The 22,152-nt window shown below is 46.3% G+C and overlaps 1 protein-coding gene across 1 annotated transcript in view; it reads left to right on the top strand.

Annotated features, from left to right (window-relative positions):
* The window catches only part of LOC147905727 (uncharacterized), a 61,482-nt gene that overhangs the window by 21,081 nt on the left and 18,249 nt on the right, over positions 1-22,152 (top strand). Inside the window, exon 4 of the mRNA XM_087374290.1 lies at positions 19,927-20,002. Within this exon, the coding sequence (XP_087230416.1) occupies positions 19,927-20,002 (76 nt within the window). The remainder of the gene's footprint in view (positions 1-19,926; positions 20,003-22,152) is intronic.

The raw sequence follows: 22,152 nt of genomic DNA on the forward strand, positions 1-22,152 counted from the left end.
GGAAGGTGATCTGGCTATGGCATCTATATGACCAACTCTCGATTCCTTGTGTGCTTTCTGAACTGAAATTGATGACAATGGTCATGTAGAGTCCTGCCAAAAAATTTCGGATGGATAAAATTTTTTATAACCTGGTCTTACAATACTTCTTTTGCAGCCCCTCTTTGGGATTGTATCTTCTTCACCTTAATGTCTTGTATAATCATCCTCCTGTTTTTCTGATAATTTTAAAGTTGTTATAGTTCTTTCTTGAGTTTTCATTTTCTGGCTTAAGTGCGGTGAATGCATCCGCATTCATGCCATGTACATGAGGCATGCCATAGTTGGTGTAATGTCTATTGTGTTTGTTGTTCTCGACATGCTCATTTGACATCCACAACACCTGCTTGAAAATACCTTTCAAAATGGAAAGAGAAGCTTTTGGATGTGGTTTCAAATTTCTCATTTTCTTTAACATATTTCATTACTACAACCTGAGCATCCAATCATTTTGTGTGTTGTGCAAGGGCATACTGCACCTTGATATAAGCAGCCCTTGAAAGCAAGTTAGGGAAGTTAGCCTCTTAAAGACACCCTTCATCCTTAAGTGAACAATGTTCTCAACTCGATTGTGGAGTAAAGATGTGCAACGTTTTCAACTTTACCCCTTCACTCTTTGTTAGCACTACCCCAAGGCAATGGTAGAGGAACCACGTGGAATTTCTACAAGGTCTTAAGGATTCGAGTTTGGTCCCACATGGTTGGTTATTTTTGTGGGTTGCTTTTTGTGTTGCAATGCATGTCTTTGCTTATCTAAACACATTTTTTCAGTATAGCCTTCTCGTTTAAGTGATGCGTTGCCCTATCAGCTAGAGGAGTCTGCCCTTCACCTCCGAAGTGTCGACAGAAAATTAGTACTAAATGGATGCTCAAGTATGTGTGGGTGTGTGGATTTGTATATGTGAGAGCATATATTTATGCTATGGTCTACCCCTACCGTTGGCTGCTGATGACGTCAGTGGTGATGTCATAGTAGCTAGTCCCTGCTATGCATGATGGAGTTTATTGTTTTCAACCTTATGAGTGACTATCATGAGATTGAAACTGCACTTTGTTGTGTTTTTAGAGGATGAGTTTGGGCATGTTCCTAGACTCATCTAGTATATAGAAAATATAGCCTTCTTTTCTTCTCCTAGTCTCTCTGGAAAAGGGCAGTTTCTTGGCATGCCGTGCCCCCTTGTTCTTTGTTGATTTTGATACAGCATATTCCCAAAGGAGGGTGGGGGGAGAGGGAAGGCAAATCAAAGGGCTGCCCTTAGCTTTGTCTTTCCCCTTCTCTGGCCCTGATGCCTCTATGATGAACTTTTGTGCACTGTTATCCAGTGTGCTCAGCAGTTCGTAGTACACTGTTGACTTGTAGTTTTGATCTACTTGTCCTCAAGTCCATTTGGGTCGAGGAACCCTTTAGGACACCTTTCTTGCATAGTCTTGAATAGGGCATGTGTAAGCACGAGTGGTGTGAATATCCCGTGGCACTTAGGCCCAACAGCGTTCACACAGTTCTTGAGTGGCCTAGAGAGAAGGGCCACACAGACCTTGAGAAGCATGTACAACGCCGTCTCAACATCTCTGCAATCCAGGTGAGGTCTTCCATGCCCAGCTGATGCCTTTTTTGGGCAAGATCCTCCCTATGACTGGGCTACAAACAGGTTGCTGTCACCTCAAAGATGGATTAGTGTGCTTGTTGCCCCAGCCAGTAGGGCAGCAATACACTTCAGGGACATAGTTGCACTGGTGGAGGGGCAGTTCTATGTTTTTTTTTTTGGGGGGGGTGCAGCTGGAGAGCAAGAAAGAAACTCTATTAAATTATATATATATATATATATAGAGAGAGAGAGAGAGAGAGAGAGAGAGAGAGAGAGAGATGCCTTTGGGAGGCCTCACGGCCTATGAGACAAAGAACAACAAAAATTCTAAATTTGTATGATTGGACTTATTCTAGTCTTACAAAGGTATACAATATAATAAGTAACTCATACAAGCTACTATGGGCAGGCGAGGGCATGCTAGGGCTTTGCTGAGTGATATGATAAGAAACTCAAGAGCTAGGACTCAAAACCCAAGACTCAGAAGCTCCTGAGAGAGCACGAGATGTGATCAACTATCAACTGTGATCGTAATGCCATGGCAGTCCTCTGGTGGGATATGAATATATCTCGTATTTGTCTCTACCTGGTGGTCTCTTGCCATGGTCAGGGGCGTGGCCTCTATGATCTTGGTAATCGATGTTCCATGTCGAGGGTGACATCTCGGCTCTAACAGTCCCCTTTGAGTAGAGCTGGGATGGGCTGGACCTCCTTCTTGCATGCTCCGATTAGCCTCTGCCTTGTGCGTGGTCTCTGGGTCTCTAGCTCTATCACTCCATATCGTCTCTCCCTGCTAATCCACGCTTCCCTCATATCAGCTAGCTCCTCCTCCTCCACTTCATTGTGTCTTGAGGTTGACTCGAATGTGTAGAAATCTATGACATGTCGTTGTGTCCGATCTTCTCCCATGTCACCTTCATCTCTTGCTGTCTAATCGAGTCTCTCTCTATCGTCGCATCTCGATCAGGTAGAGACCAACATAAACCTAATAATGAAACTGGAGCTATTGTGAAAGTCGTGCCTGTTCTGAAAAAGGCAGTGATATCGTCCATGAAGCTCATAGTAGACCGGGCATGAAAGGAGTGACCCCTCACCTCCAAGGCGGTCAATGAAGCTGTGATCTTATCAATGTAGATCCCAAAAAGTTTTGGTGAGAGGGGGCATTATAACTTCACACTGATCATTCTTTCAATCCAATCTAATAGGCCTCCTAGGGCATGTATTCTCCCTTTGGCTCGTATACACACTCATGTCAACGGCCTTTTGAAAGCCTACAAATCAAGCATAGAATTTTTTGGGTTTTGATCTCGCCTACGCGTAGAGTGAAGGTTTGGTCTAGAGTGGAGTGTTGTCACCGGCATCCAGCTGTCCCAAAGCTCGTTGTCCTTGTGCCTTTGTGTAGGTATTGATCTCTCTCTCTCTCTCTAGTACAGATCTGTAAATCTTGGCCAGAGTGTGGCCAATCATGAGAGTGCGGCAGTTCCCAATATCCATGGGATCCCCTACTTTGTGAACTGGAACTATAGTCATGGTACTCCAAGCAGCAGGGAAGCTGTGGCATACAACATTGCTGAACATATGAGCTAAGATTGGGGCCAAGACCTCCTGTCCATCCGAAAGTGCTAAGTCCATAGCCCTTCGTGGTTTTTGGCTCTCCTAGTGTGGAGTCAACGTAATGCAGCTCACACATTCCATATGGTAAACAAGGTGGTTGTCTGGGCCTGGGCAGGGGATCAGTGTGAGGGAAAGAGGGGAGTGGAACAGTAGGAGACCGTAGACACTAGGGAGTGTGGGTGTGTAAAGAATGCGTTGAGCCACACCACAAACTCAAAAGTTTTATTAGGATTAGGTATTCACCCTATGACTGTCTTAGGACAGTCATAGCGGTCGTAACATTTAAAGGGTGGCAATGTGCCTTTACCCCAACAACCTCCCACCTAAAGGCCCCAATGTGCCTAAAGGGGAGAAAAGAATAAAAATTACAGCAATATACAGTTACTGTGTATACAAGACCATAAAATAAGAATGGTCTCATCCTAATCCCATGATGCGGCGACAATGTGCAAACCGCTCTATAGGCAAGCTCTTAGTGAGCAAATCTGCAGGATTATCATCAGTGTGCACCTTCACAAGCTCAAGCTGCTTGTCCTCCAGTACCTCCCTGATAAAATGATATTTCACATCTATGTGCTTGGTCTTCTGATGAAAGACCGGATTCTTTGCCAACATGATAGCACTCTGACTATCACAATGCAAAACAGGTATATCTCCTGTAATGCCCAAATCTCCCACCAGCCGAGTAAGCCATATTGCTTCCTTGCAAGCCTCAGTGGCTGCAATATATTCAGCTTCTGTGGTTGACAGTGCAATGCATTTCTGCAAACGAGACACCCATGATATAGCACCTCTTGCAAATGTGAAAACATAACCGGTAGTAGACTTCCGGTTATCTGCATTTCCCGCATAGTCTGAATGTGTAAAACCATGTATTAATGCATCCTGCCTACCATAGCATATGCACAAGTCTTTGGTACCCTTGAGATACCTCAAAACACCTTTCACTGCTTCCTAGTGCCGCTTGCCTGGATTTGCCATATACCTGCTGATGACTCCCACCGCAAAAGCAATATCCGGACGAGTGGCAACCATGGCATACATCAAAGAACCAACTGCAGATGCATACGGAACCTTGGCCATCTCAGCCTTATCATCATCTGATCTGGGGCTGTCCTCATTGCTGAGTTTTAAATGTGGAGGCAACGGGGTAACTAATAGTGTTGGGGTAAAGGCACATTGCCAACCCTTCATTAAAGATAGGACACCTATGACTGTCTTAAGACAGTCATAGGGTAAAACCTAATCCTAATAAAACTAATGAGTTTGTGGTGTGGCTCATCACTTCACACCCGCACATTTGGAGTTCTCTCTCTTTCTCACTCTCTCCCTCTTGCTCTTCTTCCCCCTTCAGGCCCTTCAACTGGTATGAGAGCCACCTTTCCCTTCTACCCTTGCCTACCCACCCCCTTCGACCTCTACCTAGCCAGCAAGCAGCAACATCCGTACGGACGTACATCGTCCGTACAGCCGTACGGACGGGCTTCGAGCAGCAACTTCGAGCAACGACGGCATTGCGGGCGCGGGCATCGAGCGTGGGCACGGATCGGATCAGGGCGCAGGGCGGCGGCGCGTCGAGCAGCCAGGGCGGCGGCGCATCGCGCAGGTCAGGGCGGCGCAGCAGCGCGCCACTTAGCAGGGGAGCAGCGCATCGGCGCATCGCGCAGGAGCAGCCGCAGGCTCCCTTCGCGTGCACATCTGTACGGCCGTACATCCATCTGTTGGCCGTACGTCCGTGTACGGACGGCCCTGTGCCGTACAGTACAGACTACCGTACTGTACGCTGACAGGCCCTTCAACTGAGCAGGGAGCTGCTTCCGATTTTTGCAGCAGGGAGGTATTTTTTTTTCGGGATCTGTGTCAGAGGAAACTTTTCTCCTTGGATCTGGCTTTTGCACAGGTACAGCAAGTACGAAAGTACAACAGGTACATTTTTGTTTGGGGAAGAAAGAGAGGAGAAAGAGCACTCTGCTCTTCATTCCTCTTGATTCAGGATCATCTTTCAGTTTTCAGAACTGTGTTTTCTTGAAAGTACAGCAAGTACCTTCATTTACCTCGTGCTTGAGGAAAAGAGAACCACAGTGTGGGGTTGATTGCACAGTTATTTTGTTCTGGGAAGGTAATGCCTTGATTTTGCAAGAGGACATATGCTTTTACTGGGTTTGAATCTCAGTTTACAGGTGAGCAGATCATAGGGCTTTTGCCCGGCAGGTGATGCTTTGTATGCCTTGAGGTTGTGTGGTGCCAGAGAGCACACATTTGTCTTGATTTCCGCAGTGTCGAGGTGACATTTTCTTGCAGGTCACATTTCTTGTGCAAAACTGAGAGAACCTCAGTTGAGCCACGCTTGGCCAGGGCGCATCGAGTTTACTCGGTCCCTAACTGTCCATCGTTGACAGTGCTCAAAAGGTTCCTCATTGAGTGTTTGTACGTTGGGATCTGTGTATGTCATTTTTACACAGGACAGTATATGCATTACACTGTTGGTTGATTTTGTCAGAGAGACTTTCATATTGCACACTACCTCAGTGTTGAGGTGTTCTTCACTTGGTTCAGGTGTCAGATCAAGGGGCTTTTGCTCAGATTTTGTTTCATAGCACTTGGGTCACCGACAGAGATCTTCAGATGCATTTTATCCCCTTGGCAGAAGGGTGATTGCTTGGGATTTATCCCATTTTCTGTTGCAGGTTTTGTGACAGGCTGAAGTGTCATTTTTTTTTGGGTGTTTGCCAAGTGGTTTATGCATATTAACTCAGTGCAATACCTCATCTGAGGTGGGAGAAGTGATCAGTACAGCCATTACAGCAGTGTTTACAGCAGTGTTTGTTCTTTGTCAGCTGATTATGCACTGTTAAGCACTTGTTGAGCAGCTGCAGCAGTCTGAAATTACTGTTTTTATGCCTATTTGAGCACGGTACAGTGTTTCAGAAGGTACAGTAACTGGGAGAATTTTCTGTTCCGCTGCAGATTTCCTGACAGTAAAAAACAGCACTATTGTGAGTGCTCCTGGCTCTTAATAGAGCAGGTTTTTTCTGAGAAATCAGAATTTTTATTCAGTCTTTTTACTTCCAGTGAGTCAGATACTTTCCTTATCTGATATGGCATCAGGGGGAAGTGATTCTTCAATTCTGAACATAAAGAAACTGGAAGGAGCACACAATTATGCATTATGGGCAGAACAGTGCTTGAACGTACTTCTATTAAAGAAGATTTCTAAGCCCATAAGGGTGAAGGGTGTCAAGCCATCTGACATGGCAGCTGATGACTGGGAAGAGCTTGATTTGTCCGCAAGGGCAGCTATCATGCTCACTATTTCTGACACTCTTGTGTTCAATGTTCAGGCTGAAAAGACCTCTTATGGTCTATGGCAAAGGCTAGAAGAATTGTATGCCCAAAAGAGCTCAGCCAGTAAGGTTTATTGGTTGAAGAAGCTGGTTGATCTTCGCATGAAGGAAGGTACAGCTATGACCTCACACTTGAGTGAGTTCAATGCCATCTTTACACAGCTGATTGCACAGGGATTGAATCTTGATGAGGAGTTCAAGGCTACTTTCTTGCTGTGTACCCTCCCTGAGAGTTGGGACACTTTCAAGACCACCCTGTCAAATTCGAATGTCACTCTTATTTATGCTGATGTAGAGAGCTCTCTCCTTATGGAGGAAATGAGCAGGAAGAATAATGCGAGCAGCAAGTCTTCAAATGCCTTGCAGGTACAGGATAGAGGCAAGACTCAGCAGAAGGGGAGATCTGCTAGTAAGTCCAAATCCCGAAGTCAGTCCCGTGGTAAAAAGGATATTGAATGCTTTTATTGTGGCAAGAAGGGACATGTGAAGTCTAAGTGCTTCAAGTTCATACGGGATCAGAAAGCCAAGAAGGCTGAAACAAAAGATGCAGGAAATGCAAGCAAAGGCAAAGGCAAGGCCAAGGCAGATGACTTGGATGCAGTGAATGTTGCAGCAGAGGACAGTGACAGTGACATACATGATGTTTTATGCTCTTCTGCTGTAATAGCACATGCTTTGGTTATTGATGGCCATGACATGCACACCTGGCTCTTGGATTCAGGTGCTTCTTTTCATGTTACTCCTCATAGGGAGTGGTTTACTTCCTACACAGGTACTCATGGGGTTGTTCATCTTGGGAACAACTATGCATGTCAGATTGCAGGGATTGGCAGTATACAGATAGTATTTCCTGATGGACGCATAGTCATGCTTGATGGTGTCCGCCATGTGCCGCAAATCAAGAAAAATCTGATTAGCACTGGCTTATTGGATGACAGTGGTTACCACACCACATTTGGGGATTCCAAATGGGTGATTACTGATGGCCAGGCTGTAGTGGCTGAGGGTTTTAAGAGTGATACCTTGTACCCTCTTTATGTTTCCAGTGTGGGTAATCATGTTGTTGCCATAACCGAGCTGCCAAAGGTTTCATTGTGGCATAGCCGGTTGGGACACATGTCCGTTAAAGGAATGCAAGAACTGTCACGTTTGGGTTATCTGCCGTCTCTTTCTTTTTCAGATTTGCCTACTTGTGATCATTGCATTTTTGGCAAGCATTCTGTGACTCCTCATAAGAGGAGAACTCCCCAGAATAGAGCACCACTTGATCTAGTGCACACTGATTTGTGTGAGATGCCAAAGTTATCACTAGGGGGTGCAAAATATTTTATTACTTTCATTGATGATGCCACACGCAAAGTGTGGGTCTATTTCTTGAAGCATAAGGGCGATGCCTTAGATGCTTTCAAGAAGTTTGTCGCTTAGGTTGAGAATCGGACAGGTCGCAGGCTGAAATGCCTCAGATCCGATAATGGGGGTGAGTATGTGTCACATGCTTTTGTGCAGTTTTGCCAAGCTAAGGGCATCAAACAAGAACTCACAGCCCCTCATAATGCATCTCAAAATGGTGCAAGTGAGTGGATGAATCGAACTATTCAGGAGAAGGTTCGATGTATGTTGTCTTATGCTGCATTACCCCATGGCTTTTGGGCAGAAGCCGTGCAAACAGCAGTTCACATTATTAACAGGTCGCCAAACAAGGCTTTGGAGTTGAAAGTGCCAGAGGAGGTGTGGTCTGGCAAGCCACCTTCATATAAGCACTTACGTGTATTTGGCTGCGAGTGCTTTGCTCATGTACGCAAAGAACTGCGCACCAAACTGGATCCAAAGTCTATTAGATGCATCTTTATGGGTTATGGTGACGAAGGTGAAATGGGGTACAGGTTATGGGATCCCGTTAAACGGAAGATTATACGCAGCAATGATGTCATCTTTAAAGAGGATAGTGTACACAAGGAACCCGTGCAACCTGTGGAATACAGGAGGGTTATTTATGATGATGTTGGACAGCAAAGAATGCCCATTTATATGCAGCAGCAGGCTGCTGCAGATAACCCTGTTCAAGAGGGTATACAGGCTGAAAATCAGCCAGATAATTTTGCCAATGATGCACCACTGGATATGCCAGCAGATGGGGCTGTAGAACAGCCAGATATGGTGGTACAGCCACCCGTCATGCATGAAGAACAGGCTGGACAGCAGCCTAATCGGGAACATTTTGTTAGGAGGAGCACCCGTGTACAACGGCCTCCTGCCAGGTTTGTTCCAGGAGCCAATAATGTGGCTGATTTTATCATGCTGACAGATTGTGGTGAGCCTTCCAGCTTCAAGGAAGCTATGGGAAGAACAGAGAAAAAGAAGTGGGAGAAAGCCATGCAGTCAGAAATGGACTCCCTACTTCAAAATGATACATGGGACTTGGTGCAGTTACCTGCAGGCAGAAAGGTTGCCATGCAAGTGGGTTTACAAAGTCAAAGTTGATTCAAATGCTTTACCTAGGTATAAGGCCAGATTGGTTGCCAAGGGATTTAAGCAGGAGAAGGGCATTGACTTTGAGATCTTTTCCCCTGTAGTCAAGATGACTACTTTGAGAGCAGTGTTAGCTCTTGTTGCTCATGACGACATGGATTTATGTCAGATGGATGTGAAGACAGCTTTTCTTCACGGAGATCTCCATGATGAGATCTATATGAGTCAGCCAGAGGGATATGCTGTTAAAGGGAAAGAGCAGCTTGTGTGTAAGCTCAAGAGGAGCTTGTATGGACTCAAGCAGGCGCCAAGAGAATGGTACAAGAAGTTTGATGCCTTCATGCAGTCCCAAGGGTATCATAGGTGTGAGACCGATCATTGCTTGTACACCAAACGGGCAAAGGATGGCAGTTTGATGCTACTCATTCTATATGTGGATGACATGCTTATTGCCAGTAAATCTCAGCATGAGATTAGTGCTTTGAAGAAACAACTGCATAAGTCTTTTGACATGAAAGACTTGGGTGATGCAAATCATATTCTTGGCATGCGGATTACTCATGACAGGTCCAAGGGACTTTTGTTTCTGTCACAGAAAGAGTACATTGACAAAGTACTGCAGCGCTTTAAAATGGAGGGGGGGAAGTCTATTAGTACCCCGTTGCCTCCACATTTAAAACTCAGCAGTAAGGACAGCCCCAGATCAGATGATGATAAGGCTGAAATGGCCAAGGTTCCGTATGCATCTGCAGTTGGATCTTTGATGTATGCCATGGTTGCCACTCGTCCGGATATTGCTTTTGCGGTGGGAGTCATCAGCAGGTATATGGCAAATCTAGGCAAGAGGCACTGGGAAGCAGTGAAAGGTGTCTTGAGGTATCTCAAGGGTACCAAAGACTTGTGCATATGCTATGGTAGGCAGGATGCATTGGTGCATGGTTTTACAGATTCAGACTATGCAGGGAATGCAGATAACCGGAAGTCTACTACTGGTTATATTTTCACATTTGCAGGAGGTGCTATATCATGGGTGTCTCGGTTGCAGAAATGCATTGCACTGTCAACTACTGAAGCTGAATATGTTGCAGCCACTGAGGCTTGCAAGGAAGCAATATGGCTTACTCGGCTGGTGGGAGACTTGGGCATTACAGGAGATATGCCGGTTTTGCATTGTGATAGTCAGAGTGCTATCATGTTGGCAAAGAATCCGGTCTTTCATCAGAAGACCAAGCACATAGATGTGAAATATCATTTCATCAGGGAGGTACTGGAAGACAAGCGACTTGAGCTTGTGAAAGTGCATACTGATGATAATCCTGCAGATTTGCTCACTAAGAGCTTGCCTACTGAGCGGTTTGCACATTGCCGCCGCATCATGGGATTAGGATGAGACCATTCTTATTTTATGGTCCTGTATACAGTAACTGTATATTGCTGTAATTTTTATTCTTTTCTCCCCTTTAGGCACATTGGCCTTTAGGTGGGAGGTTGTTGGGGTAAAGGCACATTGCCAACCCTTCATTAAAGATAGGACACCTATGACTGTCTTAAGACAATCATAGGGTAAAACCTAATCCTAATAAAACTAATGAGTTTGTGGTGTGGCTCATCACTTCACACCCGCACATTTGGAGTTCTCTCTCTTTCTCACTCTCTCCCTCTTGCTCTTCTTCCCCCTTCAGGCCCTTCAAATAGACTTCCCCCCCTCCATTTTAAACCTCTGCAGTACTTTGCCAATGTACTCCTTCTGTGATAGAAACAAAAGTCCCTTGGACCTGTCACGAATAATCCGCATACCAAGTATATGGTTTGCATCACCCAAGTCTTTCATGTCAAAAGACTTATGCAGTTGCTTCTTCAAAGCACTAATCTCCTGTTGAGATTTGCTGGCAATCAGCATGTCATTCACATATAGAATGAGTAGCATCAAACTGCCATCCTTTGCCCGTTTGGTGTACAAGCAGTGATCGGTCTCACACCTATGATACCCTTGGGACTGCATGAAGGCATCAAACTTCTTGTACCATTCCCTTGGTGCCTGCTTGAGTCCATACAAGCTCCTCTTGAGCTTACACACAAGCTTCTCTTTTCCTTTAACAGCATATCCCTCTGGCTGACTCATGTAGATCTCATCATGGAGATCTCCGTGAAGAAAAGCAGTCTTCACATCCATCTGACATAAATTCATGTCCTCATGAGCAACAAGAGCTAACACTGCTCTCAAAGTAGTCATCTTGACTACAGGGGAAAAGATCTCATCAAAGTCAATGCCCTTCTCCTGCTTAAATCCCTTGGCAACCAATCTGGCCTTATACTTCGGTAAAGCATTTGAATCCACTTTGACTTTGTAAACCCACTTGCATGGCAAAACCTTTCTGCCTGCAGGTAGCTGCACCAAGTCCCATGTATCATTTTGAAGTAGGGAGTCCATTTCTGATTGCATGGCTTTCTCCCACTTCCTTTTCTCTGTTCTTCCCATAGCTTCCCTGAAGCTGGAAGGCTCACCACAATCTGTCAGCATGATAAAATCAGCCACATTATTGGCTCCTGGAACAAACCTGTCAGGAGGCCGTTGTACACGGTTGCTCCTCCTAACAAAATGCTCCGTATTAGGCTGCTGTCTAGCCTGTTCGTCATGCATGACGGGTGGCTGTACCACCATATTTGGCTGTCCTACAGTGCCATTTGCTGGCATATCCAGTGGTGCATCATTGGCAAAATTGTCTGGCTGATTTTCAGCCTGTATACCCTCTTGAACAGGGTTATTTACAGCAGCCTGCTGCTGCATATTAATGGGCATTCTTTGCTGTCCGACATCATCATAAACAACCCTCCTGTATTCCACAGGTTGCACGGGTTCTTTGTGTACACTATCCTCTTTAAAGATGACGTCATTGCTGCGTATAATCTTCCGTTTGACAGGATCCCATAACCTGTACCCCATTTCACCTTCGTCACCGTAACCCATGAAGATGCATCTGAAAGACTTTGGCTCCAGTTTGGTGCGCAGTTCTTTGCGTACATGAGCAAAGCACTCGCAGCCAAACACACGTAAGTGCTTGTATGAAGGTGGCTTGCCAGACCACACCTCCTCTGGCACTTTCAGCTCCAAAGCCTTGTTCGGCGACCTGTTAATTAGGTGAACTGCTGTTTGCACGGCTTCTGCCCAAAAGCCATGGGGCAATGCAGCATAAGACAACATACATCGAACTTTCTCCTGAATAGTTCGATTCATCCGCTCACTCACACCATTTTGAGGTGGATTATGAGGGGCTGTGAGTTCCTGTTTAATGCCCTTAGCTTTGCATAACTGTACAAAAGCATGTGACACATACTCACCCCCATTATCAGATCTGAGGCATTTCAGCCTGCATCCTGTCCGATTCTCAACCTGAGCGACAAACTTCTTGAAAGCATCTAAGGCATCGCTCTTATGCTTCAAGAAATAGACCCACACTTTGCGTGTGGCATCATCAATAAAAGTAATGAAATACTTTGCACCCCCTAGTGATAGCTGTGGCATCTCACACAAATCAGTGTGCACTAGATCAAGCGGTGCTCTATTCTGGGGAGTTCTCCTCTTATGAGGAGTCATAGAATGCTTTCCAAAAATGCAATGATCACAAGTAGGCAAATCTGAAAATGAAAGAGACGGCAGATAACCCAAACGTGACAGTTCTTGCATTCCTTTAACGGACATGTGTCCCAACCGGCTATGCCACAATGAAACCTTCGGCAGCTCGGTTATGGCAACAACATGATTACCTACACTGGAAACATAAAGAGGGTACAAGGTATCACTCTTATAACCCTCAGCCACTACAACCTGGCCATCAGTAATCACCCATTTGGAATCCCCAAATGTGGTGTGGTAACCACTGTCATCCAATAAGCCAGTGCTAATCAGATTTTTCTTGATTTGCGGCACATGGCGGACACCATCAAGCATGACTATGCGTCCATCAGGAAATACTATCTGTATACTGCCAATCCCTGCAATCTGACATGCATAGTTGTTCCCAAGATGAACAACCCCATGAGTACCTGTATAGGAAGTAAACCACTCCCTATGAGGTGTAACATGAAAAGAAGCACCTGAATCCAAGAGCCAGGTGTGCATGTCATGGCCATCAACAACCAAGGTATGTGCAATCACAGCAGAAGAGCATAAAACATCATGTCTATCTCCATCACTGTCCTCTGCTGCAACATTGACTGCATCCAAGTCATCTGCCTTGGCCTTGCCTTTGCCTTTGCTTCCACTGCCTGCATCCTTTGTCTCAGCCTTCTTGGCTTTCTGATCCCGTATAAACTTGAAGCACTTAGACTTCACGTGTCCCTTCTTGCCACAGTAAAAGCATTCAATATCCTTTTTGCCACGGGACTGACTGCGGGATTTGGACTTGCCAGCAGATCTCCCCTTCTACTGAGTCCTACCTCTTTCCTGCACCTGCAAAGCATTGGAAGACTTGCTGCCCATATTGTTCTTCCTGCTCATCTCCTCCATAAGGAGAGAGCTCTCCACATCAGCATACATAAGAGTGACATTTGAATTTGACAGGGTGGTCTTGAAAGTGTCCCAACTCTCAGGGAGGGTACACAACAAGAAAGCAGCCTTGAACTCCTCATCAAGGTTCAATCCCTGTGCGATAAGCTGTGTAAAGATGGCATTGAACTCACTCAAATGTGAGGTCATAGCTGTACCTTCCTTCATGCGAAGGTCAGCGAGCTTTTTCAGCCAATAAACCTTACTGGCTGAGCTCTTTTGGGCATACAACTCTTCTAACCTCTGCCATAGGCCATAAGAGGTCTTTTCTGCCTGAACATTGAACACAAGAGAATCAGTGAGAGTAAGCATGATAGATGCCCTTGCGGACAAATCAAGCTCCTCCCACTCATCATCTGCCATCCCAGATGGCTGGACACCCTTCAACCTTATGGACTTAGAAATCTTCTTCAACAGAAGTACATTCAAACACTGTTCTGCCCATAATGCATAATTGTGTGCCCCTTCCAATTTCTTTATGTTCAGCATTGAGGATTCACTTCCCCCTGATGCCATATCAGACAAGGAAAGTGCCTGACTCCCTGTAAGTCAAAAATGACTAAATAAAATTCTGATTTCTCAGAAAACCTGCTCTATCAAGAGCCAGGAGCACTCACAATAGTGCTGTTTTTTACTGTAAAAAAACCTGCAGCAAAACAGAAAATTTTCCCTCCAGTCACTGTACCTTCTGACACACTGTACCGTGCTCAAATAGGCATAAAACAGTAACTACAGAATGCTGCAGCTGTTCCACAAGTGCTTTACAAGTGCATCATCATCTGACGAAACACAAAACACTGATGTCCTGATCACTTCTCCCACCTCAGATGAGGTATTGCACTGATTAAACATGCATCAACCACCTGGCATACACTATACTGACCACTGAAAAATGCTCCAAACACCTCAGCCTGTCACAAACCTGCAACAAAGCACGGGACAAATCCCAACAAATCACCCCTATGTCAAGGGGATAAAAGGCATATGAAGTCTCTACACAGTGACCAAAGTGCTCTCAAGCACAATCTGGGCAAAAGCCCCTTGATCAATACCTGTACCAAGTGATAAACACCCTCAACAATGAGGTAGCATACAAAATTCAGCGCTCTCCTGGCACTTTCACTTGACAATGTAATGCATAAACTGCCTGTGTGCACAGTAACAACACAGATCCCAACGTACAAACATCGAAAAGAAAATCTTTTGAGCACTGTCAACGATGGACAGTTAGGGACCGAGTAAACTCGATGCGCCCTGGCCAAGCGCGGCTCAACTGAGATTTTCTAAGTGCCGTACACAAAATGTGACCTGCAAAGAAATGTCACTGATACACTGCGGAAAACGAGACCAATGTGGGCACCCTGGCTCCACACTGCCCCAAGGCATACACTGCATTCACTGTCAGGCAAAAGCCCTATGAAATTGTCACCCGAAAACTGAGATTTGCACTCAGCAAAAGCATAAAAGCCCTCTGCAAAATCAAGGCATATGATCTCCCGTCAAAAACTGTGCAAACAACCACACACTATGGCCCCGGTCACCTCCTAGCAAGAGGGACAATGAGAGTACTTGTTGTACCTAAAAAAAAAACACAGTTTTACTCTGAGTAATCCTCGGGAAATGCATAAACAGCCTTGTTGTACTTTGTACCTGCGCGTACTTGCATGTACCACGCAAAAGAGCAGCGTGCTCTTCACTCTTTTTCTTCTTCCCCAAAAAAAAATTTCTGTGCCTGCTGTACCTGCAAGTACCTGCTGTGCCTGCACAGAGTACCTGCTGTACCCTGTACTTGCGAGGGCACGGATCCCAAAAAAAAACTGTCGAAATTCTCAAAAAAAAAATTTGCACTCGAACCTTGGCTGAGGGTACAGCCGGTATGGCTGTACCTGTACGTGCACGCGTCCCGAGGACGCTGTTGAACAGTAAGATCTGTGCGTGGCCGGTTTGTGCGCGGCTGTTCACAGCCCGCTGATGGAGGTCGGCTGCCTGTGTGCAGCTGGCTGCTGCTGGTCACACGACCCGGCAGCTAACAGCTGCACGGCCGGCTGCCTGTCGCGGCTGGTCGCGGTCGCGACCAGCTGCCTGTGCAGCCTGGCTGCAGCTTGCAGCTTGCAGCTGCAGGCTGCAGCTGGCCTGGCTGCGCGCGGCCGATGCTGCACGCTGGCTGCGCCCGCCTTGGAGCTGCTGATAGTCGCTTGCTAGCGAGCTGAAGAGCTCGCTGCTGCCCTTGAAGAACCGCGTGCTGCTGCCCGCGCTGAAGGAGAACCGCCGCACGATAGAATGCTGCCCGAAGCCTTTACACAGCTCGAGCTGAGACTCGAGAGCAGTTACAGTGCTGCCTGCTGACAGAGGGCACGAGGCCCAAGGGGAGAGGGAGGGGTAGACCGGAGTGAGAGAGGGAGGAGGTAGGCTCTGATACCACTTGTGAGGGAAAGAGGGGAGTGGAACAGTAGGAGACCGTAGACACTAGGGAGTGTGGGTGTGTAAAGAATGCGTTGAGCCACACCACAAACTCAAAAGTTTTATTAGGATTAGGTATTCACCCTATGACTGTCTTAGGACAATCATAGCGGTCATAACATTTAAAGGGTGGCAATGTGCCTTTACCCCAACAATCAGATGGTACAGGGGCTGGGACATCATTTGTGATACAGGGGGTGGGACATCATACAATGATGTGGCATATTTGTGCGGGATAGTTGGGTCCTGGATGGGGATGTGTGGCTTCCCCTCTGAGGGAAGCGCCCATGCAGTATTGGAGTCTCCTCCTCGAGAAGAACGAATCACATCATCTAGCCTATGTGAGAGGAAAGCCAATCTCTTACGGTGTGAGACCCGCTATGCCTCAAACGTCTCTCAAATGCTTGCTCGTATATGAGGTGAGATTTCATCTCTCGGCACTCAGCGTCAAACCATGGGTTCTGGGGCATCTTCCCAGCTGAGGGGTGTGCTGTAGATTGAGACGTGCATGGGAATGTTTGGTGGCAACATTTTGAACCAGTGACATGTCTCGATCTGTATGGGTAGCTTGCACGTGCCCCATGACTCAACCTCGACCTTAGCTTACCACATCGCTAGCACATTGCAGTTTTTCCCTATCCGTCTATAGTTGCTCATGTGTCAAGCACCTCTTCACCATTGCACCTGCAACATCATGCTCCCCTTTCCCATGACGCCAGCCAAAGAAATTCCAAGTCATTTGCAGGTCTGTAAGGGCGTAGTATTGAGAAACAAAGCATCAAGGGCATGGTCAAAATGTATCTGAATACGCGTGGGGGTAGGAGAATTATGCATTGTGTCCTGGCGTAGTAGTGGAGATATTGAATGCTAAGTAGGAATGGTCAGCGCTGAGTGAGGGCCGGGGGGTGCAAAGTCATGTACCTACGACACAAAGGCTGAGGAACCTATCAAGTAGTCCACTATACTAGTCCCCCCACCATGCGGGAATGAAGTGAGCCCTCTAGATAACAGCCATTATATTATCATGTCATATACTGCTCCCATCTTCAATAGATGTTGTCCCATACCTTGTCACACGTGGTGCATCCTCTTGCCTCACTACCCCAAGCTTGTCTCTGGTACTTAGGGGAGGTCCAATAGAAAGTCTTGTAGGCCCACCTGTCTGCTTCCCACAAGCTCATTGGAGTCCCCTAGGAGGAGAATCTCCCCTTGTCTAGAGAACTCTATGATATCATCGTGTATTGTCTTGTAGGGGTGTTTCCCTTTGTGGTGACCTCATGCGCATAGGAGGATGTATGAGAGGAAAGTAGCATATTGTAATGGAAATCGGCTGTGCGGTCGTATCAAGTGACCGATCGTATCCACATGTGTCGTGCGTGCTCCTTCCACATCACAGATCAAGTGTGACCTGAAGAGAACTGCTATGCCCCCAGAGCTTTGTATTCCTCTCTCTCTCTCTCTCATCTCTTTCTGTGAGTCACTCCCATCTGTGTCCTATCACTGTGGGATAGCCCTCTCGCTTGACTGTCATTACAGTTCCTCACAGCCATGTTCAATCTGTTTTGTATCTGCATCCCTTAGGTTCGACACTGTCATGTGTTGTCTGCATCCCTCTCTCCTTTTCTCCTTTTCTTGAATAATCACCTCACCACCTTTGCATGCAGCTGACTGCCCTTCTTGTCTTGCTGCCATCACTCGGATCATTCCCTCCCTTCTATGCTCTTGCTGCAGGAGAGCGAGGTCATCAACTAAGTATGTCCTGGTCTCCTTCGGTGTTGAAAGTGGATCTGGCCACTGCAGTCTGGAATCTTAGCACCATTGGCATTGTTGGTGCATCGATCTCCAAGCTGCCTCAAAAGCGAGATTAATACCCATCTTGGTAATTAATGCTTCAGCATCGGCCTCAGCAATGCCACATTTTTGGCTTACTGTCAATTTTCTCAATCAAAACTAAACAGATTTTGTTAAGGTGAAAAAGGGCCTCGAATGTAGCCTGAGATGGTGTCCCTGCCATGTAGGGGGTCATAGCATTTTCAAGGGCCTGCTTCCCTTCTACGCTGGCTTGTGTTGGCGTAGTTGACACACCGCCTTGGGCACACAGTCTTGCACTTCCCTGCTACTTGAAAAGCCCTTGAAATGCAGTTTTCCCTTTACATGGCAGATTGTTTTGTTTCTAGATTGTGTCCTTACATGTTGTGTGACTTGTTGTTGCAGTCAAAGCTGTCCTCTGTCAGAGAGTTACCTTCCGGTTTTCAGCAAGGCTACCCCCCACCCAGACTGGTAACAGCACAGCAGCAGCTGTACAACAGCAATTGCACCAGCCCAGCACAGCAGCTCAGCAGCTACAGCAGCAGGCTATCGTGAGCACCAACAGCAGCAAGAAGTCATGACAGTGTGGGGGAGTATTGGGAGCAGGTGGGGATGCTGAAGGGGCAGAGGCAGGGTCACAAAAGGAATTAGGAGGCTTAGTGGCAGGCACAGATAGGTGCAGGTAGGGGGGCAGTGCTGTGAGGATAGGAGGTTGATTAAAGAGGGCTAGGACAGTGCCGCGAGGGTGGCTTGGGTCAGGCGGGTGGGCTGAGGGGCCTAGGGACTGTTTGCAACGGGTCTGGAAGGGGCTAGGATTGAGAGATATGGCATGATATTATTAATGTCTGTTGGAGACCCAACAGGATCTGTAGCACAAAGGTGTGTGAGAGAGAGAAGATATGATATTATATTATTAATGTTCATTGGAGACCCAAAGGATCTATAGGAAAGAGATGAAAAATTTACAGCTTGCAACTCTAAAAAATAGCTGTCAAAAAACAATAGTTCATGTGCTTGCGTCCTTGGGCATGCTTGCGAGCGCGTGTGCCGGGTCCAAGCCTTAACTCCAATGTCCAAATACCTCCTTGATGTAAGCTCCTATCCTCTTCGATGGCTGGTCGAACAGGATGTGCAAGTTTGTGTGTGAACATCTTTATTTCATATTCTCCCTGATGTGCTGTTAAGCTCGACAGGTGAGGAGTGTGTGACATTTGTCCTCTACAATCATTGATGGGAATAGGCTGCAAACCCGATCCTCTCATGGCACATTTTTTAATCTACGAGTCTCAGCCTTGGAGTTTGTATATTAGTTTCCTTTCCAAGAGAGACATGTTCTCATTGAGAGAATCTCCCCCATTGGGCAGCATTGGCTTGATTTCACTTTTGTAGAAGGCCATCTTCTCTTTGGGTCCTGCCAGAGTTTTTTATTTGTTTTTCAAAGAAGGGTCCTGCCATAGTTTTCCTATGATTTTTTCAGCTACCAGTTCTCTGATTTCAATGTCTGTGTCCTGGAGTTCTGATGAATGTCTGTCAGGGAGTTCTGATGCATCAATTGCCCAAATTCTAGCCACTCTATTCCTGTTTTGTACCAGCCCTTGTCTTTGGTTGCTTCCATTGCTTTCCGGGGCAGCTTGTCCTTGTGCATTTTGGCTACTGTATTGAGATATCTATGTGTTGGCATCGGGCTTCCCCTTCTCGTTCCAGCTAGGAAGATGGGGTAGGGAGTTTGAACCTTGATTCCCAGCTCTTCAATTAGAAGCGTTTTTGGCACTCTCTCCACACTCTTCCTTAAGCCGCTGGCGAGCCATGGAGCCCAGGCCTGACATCGTGTGCACTGAAAAGTGCCTCCATTCTCCCCAGGATCCTTCTCTCCATGCGCATTCCACTTGCAGTTGCGAAATCAATCTCAAATGTCGTGCTCTGTGAACTCCATTTTACCTTTAAATGATCATTTTAATGCATTAAATGATGAGAGTGCCAGTGAGAATTGCATTATCAAACTGAGCACCGAGCCGGAAACAAGGAATTGTAAAGAAAAGAGTTGTTCTGTTTGTTTCAGGATTTGGAAAATCAAATCGGTTCTTCTGTATTTTCTGGGAGTAGCTCCTCTAAGGACATGAAAGATCCAGCACAAGGTAATTTTCCTGCATTATTTGTGATTAATTGTGCTGAAATTCGCATGTTGTTTTATAGTTTAACCTGCATTGTATTTTAAGCTTGTAACTTGAGCATGTTGTTTTCAAAAGCATCCATGACTATAAATTTAATACTTAACTTTGCTGAAGTTTAGACCTGTCTAGCAAACACCCAACATATTCATTTCTTGCAAATATGGCCTTCTGGCAGGAAAGCAGGATGTGTTAATAATATCAATGTGATTGCTGTGATATTATATATATATCTAAATTTCTGCAGGAATTCCTTAGCAAAGAGAGTTGTGGAAGCTTACGATTATGGAATGCTATTTTAGTCAATAGAAAAAGGATGATAGAAGTACATTGGTGCCGAATGCTCCTTTTCCAAACCGTCAAATATATGGAAGCAAAAGGCTTTGTGGAAAACAAGCTCTTTGGTTCCTTTGGTAGCTGACAACCTGATCATGGGATGTTGTACATGCTTTGCCTACCGACTTGTTGACACCCAAGTCATGTTTACGCCTCATGGGTTGCCTTAGGAAATTCTCAAGACTCAATCCCCAAATCTGTACACGATCCCACATTATCTGTAATGCCATATGTCGCACATATCTATCCTGACAGCATAATCAGGTGAAATGTGCTTAGTTGGCTACACTGTTAGAAATCAACCAACAGAGGGTACGCACAGCGGTGGACTGATAAAATAGCCCAAGAGCTTACACAGTGGTGGTGTGGGTGGAATCACAAACTTCCTTACTTCATGTGCTTCACATATATGTGCAGATCAGCAAATAAACAATGCTCAAAAGAGATATAAGACTAAATAAATATTTCCGTCCAATGGACACAATACAACAGAGGGCCAAAGTCCTACCAAATCGTGGTCCTTTTTCCTCACCAAAAGATGCTGACTTACTATGTCCGAGACACTCCTACATCCCTGAGTCCGCGTGCTCCCTGATGAGCGTATGTAAATTTTAGTCTCCGTGTCTGATCCTCCGCACATTGCTGCCCTGAGTGTCAGCCTAGGTATGCTGCCCTTCTCCATGCTTTGTCTGCAGTACACAGCCAGCCTTGGTCCTCCTGGATGTAGGCCCTAAGTGTGCTGCTCCTCTGCTCCAAACTAGCTCCTTGAAGGCTGCCCTGGTGGATGATTAATGGGGCTGCAAATGCCCCCTTATATAGGTCTCCAGGCCCTGCCTTGCTGGCCGACTCCCTGCCCCAAAAAACCGACCCATGAGTGTCTACTGGCCAATCCAGCACTCTCCTCCATGGGTGCTCTATTTCCAGGCTCCTTTGAGCCGTGTAGCCGACCTGCTTGGCCGACTTGTTCTCTGCCTCTCCATGGACCTGTGGGGCTCTATAAAGCTGGGCCTTTGGCCCTCCATTCCATGTAGGGGCCCAACTCCTTGGTCTGCTCCATCCCGGGCCTGGCGGGCTGGCTCCAACCAGCCCAACCAGCCCTACTTTCTGGCCGACCTTGCTGCTGTTCTCCCTGTGCTTGTTGCAGGCCATCAGCCTGCCTACAATCCCCACCATGTAGGCACCTCTGCCTTGGGATAACTCCACCCTGTTTGCTGTGAGGTGCTGCCCATGTGGTAGCCCCCTCTCCACAGCATGCTATAAAGGCTCAAATCAATGACATCAAGTACATAGCAGAACATTGTCTTGCCTGTGTGCTTGCTCTGAAAGCAAACCATGGACCTCATTGAGGCAGATACCAATTACCTGTGTAGTCTTGTAATGCGGCCTTCTGAATTACAGCATCCATCTGAACTTGAAACCCTAGGGCACTCCATGGAATCCACCCTCATGTTAGTATCAACAGCTAGGCATTTGGAAAAGTCCAAGCACTCGTTGCTGTCCTTCACCTTCACAGAGGTCTCTGACTCCCCGTCCATCCACATCTCAATATCATACATTTTCACTGTGACTTCTAGGTCTGCATATCTGACCTCAGTAATACATGGAGATGTCACCAAGAACAGTTCTCCGACTACCACATTAGCCAAAGCTTTTGTCTCATCATAGGAATCTGAGTCAGACTCCTTGTTCTTTTGATCCGCCTTCTTCTTTATGCAATCCTTTGCAAAATGGCCTGACTGATCGCAATAGAAGAATGTGTTTTCTGCTTCCTCTTCTTTTTG

The sequence above is a fragment of the Dipteris shenzhenensis genome, chromosome 1, assembly GCF_047967505.1.
Source record: "Dipteris shenzhenensis isolate YYH24624 ecotype China chromosome 1, Dip_SZ_1.0, whole genome shotgun sequence".
NCBI classification, from domain to species: Eukaryota; Viridiplantae; Streptophyta; class Polypodiopsida; order Gleicheniales; family Dipteridaceae; genus Dipteris; species Dipteris shenzhenensis.